This window comes from Ptychodera flava, chromosome 10, assembly GCF_041260155.1.
Source record: "Ptychodera flava strain L36383 chromosome 10, AS_Pfla_20210202, whole genome shotgun sequence".
NCBI lineage: Eukaryota > Metazoa > Hemichordata > Enteropneusta > Ptychoderidae > Ptychodera > Ptychodera flava.
In genome coordinates this window covers 40,078,304-40,088,987 of record NC_091937.1, presented here as the reverse complement: position 1 = coordinate 40,088,987, position 10,684 = coordinate 40,078,304, and the positions used below count along the sequence as shown (strand labels likewise).

Sequence of the window (10,684 nt, the reverse complement as noted above, 5' to 3'; positions counted from 1 at the left end):
ATGCAACATCAGAAAGCAGGATTGGAAATAGTATTATTTCATGAATATCACGAAAACACACCACCTATTACATGTATGTGTAAACATAACCATTAAATGGGACTTAGATTCCCAATAAATAAATAAATAAATAAACATCCTAATTATGCATAGTCAGTTAACCATTTGCACATCTGCTTGCTGCACACGATAATACATTCTAAAAAATACCGCAATTATACGGTGTCGCTCAAATTTGATCAGAATTGGTATATACCAGTATGGGTTACCAATGATCAACAATAAATGTTGTTTCTATCTGTTCAGTGGAGGAAAATTCTACATTGATGTTATGGCAATGATTTCTGCACAGTACAACCAGAAAAACAACAAGAAATATTTAAACCAGAAAAACAAGAATGACCAAAGTAATTAAGGTCTAACTTTAGGTACTGGAGGTCAACTTTAGCAACATGCATAGCAGAAACAAGCCCCTCTTAGTTTAGTATAAACAGTCTTCCCCCATCTACTGTCTATGGTTGCAGCTGGTCTGTTAATATGTAACAGTTCATAAACAATGACAGGAAATGAGTCAAGATCAGTGGAGTTTGCCTGTTTCTCACTGCCATGCCTCCTGCACATTTGCAGGATTTCACTTTTTCTTACCTCATTTGCACATTTTTGACACTGATGTGTTCATTTGAACAAATTCACATCTCAACCCCTGCATCTACACCAAATACTGAGATGGTAGCTTTGGCGGTATGGGAGCCTTTGTGTGTGACGGACATACATCCGCACATACCCACAAATATACAGACATACAGACATGCAAATCAGATGCAAATGACTGATTCAGCTTATACGATAACCTCACATTGGTACACCAAATGTGAGCTAAAAATAATTGATATAGCTAAGGAGAAAAGACACTACAAAATAGTGATCAGATCTCAATCATGTTTATTAGAGCAGGACATTTGCTACTGTCTATAGAAATTGGAAGATTTTGGAGTTTTTTATCTATGTAACTGCAGCTTGAGTTCAGTGAAAAAAATGTGTAAATTTTGCCATTTCTGACAATTGAATTTGCCAAAGGCTTGCCAAAATTTTCAGTCAAATGTTTATATTTGCATATTAATGATCAGGTGCTGTCTCATTGTTATTATGAACCATCACTATTCATAAGATCTTCATAACCAATCAATTTTATGATAATGAAAAGAAAAGACTGAGAGTAATATATAAAAGTACTTTTATTTACATCAAACATGATTTCATCATTGTTACAATGACATGGTTACAAACTGGAAATATGATGTGAGGCCATTGCAAAATATGGGAACATCTACAATGTAACAGTCACACTACAGCATTACAACAATAAAAATATTTTGTTAGAATTCGATTTCGTCCAGGTCAGAACATATAACATGTAATAAAACCTTGAAGCAGTCAGTTGTACAGTGATAAATCAAAATAATTTAATTGATAAAGTTCAGTTTAATACTATGCTTTCAGTTCTGTAGTTGATGCAGTGTGTATGGGATATCTTCAGCTGCTAAGAGTCAGGAACATCCCTGTCAATCTGACAGCATAGATCTGAGATTGGAAAGTTGACTTGCTGTTCAAACCATTTTGCAACGGTGAGCATGTGACGGTCTTGGAACATTGGTGCTATGAATTGAAGTCCAACGGGGAGACCAGTTGATGAAAGACAAGCTGGTACATTAACAGCAGGTAAACCTGGTTGATATCAACATTAAGAAACAGTGAATCAGTAATAACTATGATAAAATACTTCCTAAAATGTAATGATGTCAACGAAAAAGCAGTCAAGCATCTTCCATGTTGTACATTATCAGTAGTACTACAGAGTAGATGTGTTTAGTTTGTTGAAAATATTTGGCAAGAGTGAAGACGCATGCACACAGACAACATTTCAAGTTTATCACTGGTAACCTAGAGGGTCACTAGGGATAGCATTAGGGATACAGCAAATGGCTTGGAGCCCCTAGGTAGACCTTTCCAGTTTCTATGGAAAGATTCGTGTCCAATAATCATCCTCATGCCAAAGTTTTGTAATAATATCTCTAACTCACCTGAACGGTAAAAAGTAACTTTGTGGCAATTCATACACATATACAAGGTGTAGCATAATTGCTGCTGAATGCAATTTGCTGCTTTAACCTCATATTTCATGGATATTATTTTCATTATGAGTATATCATATGAAGATCAAATAAAGAACCAATGGTACATGATGACATGAAGTGATGAATTTGTAAAAAATTTGACCAATATATAATGCTGTAATTTGTAATCATAAAAAATGGATCATTGATGAAAAGTCGCAGATCTCCAATGCATCATATTCTTGATATAGCCATTGTAAAGAAAAACTCAAAGATTTGGGCATTTCTAAATTTTAAAAGACTTGAATTTACTTTTACACAATACTGAAACAAACATTGCTGTCTGTGAGCAAGACTGAACATATTTCACAAAAGTTTTTGTAACATCAGAGGTATTAATTATCAATTTAAAGTGACTCTTTTTTGTGCAAAAGATGAGTTTGTCAACTTTAGTGATCATTCATATGAACCAATAAGTTCACTTACCTGCCAAATTTACAGGTTGTGTCAGTACATCTTGCTGTTCACTCTGTTTCCGATGATCAACGGATGCAAAATCTGTGTATGAGGGCGCTTCACTTATGGTTGTTGGTGTGAGTAAGATATTTACTCCACTGTCAAATACTTTTTTAAAGTCATCGGAAATTAATCTCCTTACCTTCTGCGCTTGAATGTAATACTTTTCATACTTTCTGCAAAAATGAAATATGTATCCCTGCAATTATCATACAGTTATCAATGAATAATGATTCTGCATTGCTGTTGCAGTGCTCTGTGTTTGCCTGTAGACAAACTGTTTTAGAACCACAATTTAATGATGACATCTTAGAATACTTCTTGAAACAATATAAGAGTTCACACTCTGCGAGGCACTGCTCACCTTATAGCAAACTTTTTAATGTTCATTGTAACTCTCAACTTGCAAAAAACTTCACAAAAAGTAGACATAACACAAGATCCCAGATCATACTGAAAAATGTTTTATGTAAGTAAGTTTGGATAGAGTAGTCTGTGCCAAAATTGTGAACATAACACCTACCTCAACATGCTTTTCAAATATCACTGAAAATTTACAAAAACTTAATGGAGTAAAACCAACTTTAAATGATCTGTCATTTGTCAGAATGATGAAGGAATGATAGAAAATCATACCCTTTGAGAAGGAAGTAATTGCCAGCAAGGATTCTCCCTCTCACGACATCGTTGAAACCTTCATGGCGTGTTTTGGAAAACAAAGCTTCCAAGTATCTGTTTTCATTGGCTCGATGACCTAGGATGTAAAATTTTACACAGATCAAGATGTGAATGAACAGCGCTACTGCAGGCTGAGTTTGAATGTTTTGTAAATGATAGGTTTTTATGGTAAGATGGATTACACTGCATTGGTGATTCTGGTTTTCAATAGAAACTTATAATGGTGCAGTATCTAATGTAATTCACTGATCATTGAAGGATCATAGGGTCAAGATTCAGACACAGCCAGGAAAATAGCCTCAAAATCAGAAAACACTTTATTAACCCCTCACCACCATGGTTTTGCCCAAACTGATTGTTATCCATGGTGAGTATGGACCCGTTTACAAGGGATGAACAGCTTAAAAACTCTGCAATATGTTGTATAATTGAGTATCACACTTCATATTTTTGTTGCTGCTACTTATGTTACCAATGGTGACTATCTCATCCAGTAGATAAGCAGGATAAGAGGATGGAGAAAACAAAATGTACAACCATTCTCCACAATAAATCACAGCATGGGGTAGCATCACTTACCAAACTCGATTCCATCATATCTGGCCATATTTGAAGCCACTTCAGTGGCACATAGAACACTGTAACACACTATTGAATATTGAGTATGTGGTAGAGATACTTCAGTTACTTTAGCACCAGCATTGTCAAATATATCAGCTGCTTTCTGCCAGGCTTGGAAGACTTCTGATGATAGAGATGGGGCGTAGTATTCCTGAAAAGGTTTGCATTGTGTAGAAGTTTGGATAAATTCAGAATCCTGTGGTAACATCTTTGTGTGTTGTAACTCACAGCACTTGTTTTCAAATGTTTTCATATTATTTGAATCTCTTGCTGAGTTCTGAGCTGCAAGTTTACGTGTATGCGAAAAAGGATGTTTTACGTAAAAGTTAGTTTTGTACAAAGTTAATGTCCAAACAATTCATTTTTTGATATACAAAGATATCTCAGCACTGCTCAGTTAATTAAACAGTGAATTTGATGAGGTTTTGCAATGAAGTGATCTTTGGTCAAAATCCTAGTTCACACAGGCGAATGGCCAGGGTCAATTGGAAAAAGTTACGTTGGTGTAGAAACTTTGTGAATGGGATAAATGACAACACAACACAGAAAATGAAACCATACTATATGTACATAATTGTTGGATATAAAGAACATTATATCATAGCTTTGTCATTACCAGTGATTTGTGACATCATACCCTCAGATTATTACTAATAGTGTATCCGATTATCCGACTTCATGACCCAAGCTGCACGACATAATGTACTTGGCTTCGCCTCGTACATTATGTCGTGCAAAGTTTGCTTTTGCCCATTATGGGCTGGGAGGGGGTACATTATTGCTTAAATATGGTAGAAGTAAAATATTTATTGACAAACCTTTGGGATTCCTATGTGCAAGTCTTTGACTGAAATGTGATCTGGTAAAATCTCTGCTGTAAATGGATCATTCACTGTTGTGGAATCAAACACATCATGTCCTCCAATTGCACCTGTGAAAGAACCACAAAACGATGATCGAGTTTTAAAAATAGAACGTTATCTAAAAGAATCATGATACAACTCAGTGACAAATCTCAGATTTAATTGTTTCCATTAATCCAAAAGGTTTGTGAATAAGCTGCTAATGAGTAAATCACAGGTTGACTTTGAGAAAATTTCTCAAACACAACTTTTCAATGACAGCAGTCTGCTCAAAATGCTTACCCAATACAATTGCTACATCATCAACATATCGACCGAATACACCTGGTACATCAAGGGAATTAACCAATGGTATAAGACCATGTCTGGAACACAGCCCATAGGTTGGTTTCAATCCAACAACGCCACAGTAGGAAGCTGGGTTCCTAACAGATCCACCCGTATCAGATCCGAAAGCTCTGGAAAACAATACAACAGGTTTGCAGCATATTATATCAAAGCGTTATTACCCTTCATTACTGCATTTCCAACATATTTGGTATCACGGAAAATTTAACCTGTCTTTGGAGACGTTTGCTGTTGGAAGACCAATCAAATTATTGAGTTCTGAAATGCAAGCCTTCCTCACTGATGCTATTGTAATCTCTGCTAGGGTGTACAGATGAGTTTGCAAACTAATGAGCATATAAAGCAGTGCAGTGCCAAGCACCTAGCATTCAGAAGACTCCCTAGAATAGTGTCGATTGGCATGTAAAATACCTTTGGTGTGCTGGCACTGAAACAGTGGTGAAACACTGGGTCCCAAGGTTTCACCTAGAATTTTTCTTGCTTTTGCTCTTCCTACATTTATTCAGTATTGTAAAGTCAAATGCACCATTAGATGGAAACAACGTTTAAAAATATACAAAAAGGTGAAACTTGGAGAATATACAGCTTATGTACTGCAGGTGAAATATGATTCAAGGATGGGTAATAAGGAACTCATACTTACGCGAATGCTGACCCTGTTGCCACAGCAACAGCACTGCCACCAGAACTACCACCAGCAACAAACCATTCAGATTCCGCAGGCTCTGTCACATGACTTTCTGACTGCCTGACATGTGAGCTGATTGGTGTATCGTTGTCTGTGCCAGACGTAACAGCAGACGCCTGGTATGGATATTTCCAAGGGTTCCTTACCGGACCGTGTGTACTATCAATACTGCCAGAACTGTGGGGTATATTAGAAACACAGTGTCATTTTGAAAGAATTTTTCATTTCACAATTGAAATTTTGCTATTTCAAGACAAAGGTAAAAATATGGTACTATACACAGTTTTTCTATATTTCTAGGAGATTTGAAAGAATGCCATAGGCCATGATATTATGTTCCTTCACCTGCTTCAGTAACCTATGGAGTTTCGTCGTACAGTAAATTTCGGTATCAGAGGATGCAGAGTCCAATAACTTCGACACGGAGTACAATAACTTCAGGTGTTATTGGACGCTATTTGGCCTTTGACCTCATAACATAATACAACACTGATAACCCGTGACAGTAATTCAGGCAAACTTTATCTGTTTTGCATTTGTGTTTTGTGCAATAGATGATGGTTATTGGACAACAAAATCAAATTTGACCCTTACATTTGGTTCAAAACAACTCTCCAACTACCAAGAATTGTTGTACTTTTTCATTAAAGAGGCAAACAGAATCATACTTATATCTATTTATATGCAGCAACAGGAAAATGCAGCACATATTTTACCACTACTTCATAGCAACGATTTCCAAAATTGAATATACATTGTACTGACACATACTTGAAGGTTTCTTTTTCTGTTGAACTTCAATTTGGAGAGAACCACAGAAAGACTTCCTGCAAACTTCAGTGTACAAGTATCATTTTTCTGTTTTACAACCATAAACTATAGTCATGGTGTATAATGGAAGGTCTCTTACCCCATTGCAAATTCATCAAGATTTGTTTTACCAATAAGTAGAGCACCTTGATCCAACATTCTCTGAACCACAGTGGCAGTGTATGGTGGAATATAATCTGAAATTCAAAAAAAGGTCAAAATGTAACATTTGATCACTTTTTTATTTGTTTGAATCTTTACCTTATTGAACTGTTGTGTTTCTTGGTAACCAAGCAAGTTTTGATGATGGAGTTAGCTATCACTGATGTGCCCCGGTCAAAATCATAACACAGAAAACAGAATAAAAGTAATGATCATGGTCTTGAAGAAATATATTTCACTCCCGATGAATATGTAAAATTATAGTTAATATTTCAGATAATATAATTTTGTCCACATCTGGCATTGTGTTAACAATTATTAAGGAAGCTACAGCTCCACTGAACTGTACTTACTTTTCAGCATGTTTGAGGCACATGTTGTTCTGATATTCTGTGTACAAAAGTTGTCTTTCACCGTTATTGGTACTCCATCTAAAATTCCATGAGTGTTACCTATTGTGAGGAAATACACATACATAACATTAGGAATTTCTTAGCTTATTAGTACTTTTTGATAGATATACACATACATTTGACCACAACATGGTTTAGCCCAAACCTATTGTTATCCATGGTGATCGTACATCTGTTTACAAAGCAAAACCCACCTTAACTTACAGTTTTGTTCAATGAGCATGTCTATGTCATCCTTTGGCTACTTTAGAACAAAGATATTTTGTTTCTAGTCCACAGCATTTTGTAATAGTGGTGTGAGGAGGCAGTTTTCTTCTCCATTTTATTTCTTTAATGCATTTTTCTCCAGTTTCTTCATGGTTTTTCTCATTTTATGCATTTACTTTCTCTTCTGGTACAGCATTTAAAGGGAAATGAAGTTCTGCACATTGACTGAATTGACTGGTATAATATCATAAATTATGTCGGTTGTGTGTTGGCTATTTGTTTTGAGATACTAGAGCACAGTTTTATTGAATAGATCTGTGCAGGAAAGAAAAAATAACATGAAGGGTTGACAACGCAAAACAAACATTTTTGATCCATAAACAGGCACTCTCAGGCATTGTAAGTTTCTGCTCCTGTGATGTTTGATGACAAAAATTCTCTTTTCATGAAAAAAATTATTTACACAATACCTTGGCTGTGTCTCTTATCAGACTCCTTTGCCTGTTGAAGTGCTATTTCATGTGTTTCTGTGACATAAGCATTGAGTACTTTCAACTTCCTTGCTCTCTGGACACATTTTGAACATAGTTCCACTGCTGAGAATTCTTTATCTTGAAGCTGTGTTGCAACCTGTAATGAAAATTAATCAATCAATTTGAATCTGTTGCCTCATTCATTTCAAAGACCTTGTGGAGGGGGGTACGCAAAGGACTTTGCAAAATCTACAAGTATCCTCTGAAAAGTGGTTCCTACCTTCAAGTTTGATACAAACTTGAATTGTGTAAGTTTACATAGACTACTTGAAAGCATGTCTGGCAAAAGTAAGCTCATGCATTTAAAGTTTACAGCTTCAATATATCTTCTGATGATTTCAATTTTGTTTATTATTGTAAGAATGAAGCTGCTCGTCCTTTTTTTTTGTTCATTCTTGTTTTAACTTTACTTTGTTATGGTTTTTTTTTCTCTACGGAAATATCACTGTTATAAACACAAATGTGTTGTACCTATCTGAGTCAGCTAAGGGAATATAGCCTCGCTTGTCAGGCTAGGTTTTAACTTGTGCAAAAACGCGAAGATTTTCATTTCCTGAAATAAGGAGTTGGCCCTTGTGAGAATCAAAGTAACTTAGGGACCGTTCAGTTTTTACGGCCAGGGGGGGGGGGGGGGGGGGCGGCAAAATCCTGGAGGGGGTCATCATAATTTTGGAATCCGCGAAGGGGGGTCATCACTTTTTCCTGGTAGGAAAGGGGGGTCACCACATTTTCAAAAACAAAATATCTACAATAAAGTTCACTTTATGGCATGGCCATGATCGACCCTCTTTACCGGCGGGCCGCCTTCGGCGGCCCACTACAATAAATATACTTTATGCATTACCCATGACCCTCTTAACGGGCAGACGTCTTTGGCAGCCCACTCCAATAAGGTTTACTTCATGCAATGGCCATGATCGACCCTCTTTTTACCAGCGGGCCACCTTTGGTTGCCCACTAGAATAAAGTTGACTTTACGTAATGGCCCATGACCCTCTTAACCAGAGGGCTGCCTTTGGCGAACCACTCCAATAAAGTTTACTTTATACAATGTCCATGGACATAAGTTGTCTATGGAAATGAAGTTAAAAATTGCCTTACAGTCATCCTAAGTAACAGACGTTTGCATGGATGTGGCTGAGAAGTTTGTGCACTGGCATCTCTGCTACACGAATAAAGTGTGCCGCGTACCGGAGTTCAAACCGTGGAGGTAAATTTGACATATGGGTTTTGGTTATTTTTCAGCGAGGGGGGTCATCAATTTTTTCGTCTGACAAGGGGGGGGGGGGGTCATCATTTTTTCGCAAAAAATGCAGGGGGCTCTATATTTTGTTGAACACCAGCGACAAGATTTTGCCGCCCCCCCCCCCCCCAGGCCGTAAAAACTGAACGGTCCCTTAGGCTTGCTACGAAAGAGGCTAAAAATTATTGTTGTCTTGACACTGGAGGCGCCTTCTCGTTCTGATACTTCTATGATGGGATGCAAGACAAGACCCCATCAATTTAAGTGATGGGAAATGCCATTTGTGGCCAAGAAGAAACACTGGAACACATCTTATTTGAGTGTAAATATGTTAAAGAAATCTGGCAGAAATGTATTTCTTTCTTTGTCAGAAACCACAACTTTGATAATAACATCAATATCAAAAGATTAGCAATTGCAGGAATCGAAAATGATAATAATGCAACATCTGACATACTGTATTACTTCCTTTGTAAAATATACAGTTTGGAATATTCGAAATTCGGTTACTCTTGATGGGATTAAAGTTTCCCTTCAATCCTATGTCATGCAATTGAAATGTTATCTCTCCTCATGGATGAATACATTGTATTTCATTTATAAGATGATGAACAAAACTGAGGATTTTATCACAAAGTTTTCAAGCCTTGTAAGACTGGAAGGAGAAGAATGCATCCTGAATGCATTCATATGATGATCTTTGTTATCAAACAGCTAATTATTTGTTTTTTCAGACAAGACGCATTGTAATTTTAATGCATTCACTGTTATGTAGATTTGTTTTATTTGTGACTATGTTGAAATAAATTTATCTTTTTCAAAAAAAAAAAAAAAAAAAAAAAAGATGGGATGCAAGACTATCACGCTATACCAATGTTGAGCTTCTATCTTGTCACTGAATAGCATTACTAGTACTTCAATTTAATCCTGTTATTATTTTGTTCCATACAAATGGCCATTCCGCAAAACTGCTACATACGAACAAACACAAGAAGGAAAAGGTCGCCAGTTGGTGATGTGACGCGTATATGATGTTTACTGGGTAGTTTGTATAAGTGTAGTTTATACGCTCCGACGTTCTCTTCCGTAGCCTAATCACGATTAGGTGATTAGGCTACGGAAGAGAACGTCGGAGGGTAGCATAAACGACACTTATACAAACTACCCAGTAAACATCACGCCTGTGACTGACTTGCACCAATCAGACACAATCACGATAGAAGTTGAATGTAGTTCAACTTTAACAGACACGTGTGTGATTTGGGGCACATTATATGTACACTGGGGTTATTCAAAACAAAAAGTGACCTGTATGCTTTGCCCGACCTTCTCTTTTCGACAGAAAACCTCTCTTACCTTCTGTATACCACGGCTTAGCATTTTCACGTGCTGCAGCTGGGATACTAGTTGCAACCTATGACCTATGACCTATGCAGCAAACAAAAAGGTTTAAAAGAAAAAAACTGTAGACTGTTCGTCACATTTCCA

General features: G+C 36.7%; 1 protein-coding gene across 1 annotated transcript; it reads right to left on the bottom strand.

The window, feature by feature from the left end:
* Positions 1 to 1,218: 1,218 nt before the first annotated feature.
* Positions 1,219 to 10,601, bottom strand: LOC139142773 (glutamyl-tRNA(Gln) amidotransferase subunit A, mitochondrial-like). The gene is made up of 11 exons (XM_070712890.1): positions 10,553 to 10,601; positions 7,891 to 8,050; positions 7,154 to 7,252; positions 6,739 to 6,835; positions 5,784 to 6,005; positions 5,075 to 5,250; positions 4,748 to 4,860; positions 3,888 to 4,080; positions 3,267 to 3,384; positions 2,601 to 2,806; positions 1,219 to 1,725 (listed from the first exon to the last, which is right to left on the bottom strand). Exons 1-11 carry the CDS (start codon positions 10,574 to 10,576, stop codon positions 1,541 to 1,543), a joined length of 1,593 nt encoding a protein of 530 aa, XP_070568991.1. The 5' UTR covers positions 10,577 to 10,601; the 3' UTR covers positions 1,219 to 1,540.
* Between the last annotated feature and the right edge of the window lie 83 nt (positions 10,602 to 10,684).

Bases quoted from the DNA above. Each gene is read 5' to 3' on its own strand.
- LOC139142773 (XM_070712890.1), bottom strand. From the start codon at position 10,576: ATGCTAAGCCGTGGTATACAGAAG. The intron at 8,051-10,552 runs GTAAGAGAGGTT...TTTTCATTACAG, and splicing joins TAAGCCGTGGTATACAGAAG to GTTGCAACACAGCTTCAAGA. The intron at 2,807-3,266 runs GTATGATTTTCT...TCATTTTTGCAG, and splicing joins AATTACTTCCTTCTCAAAGG to AAAGTATGAAAAGTATTACA.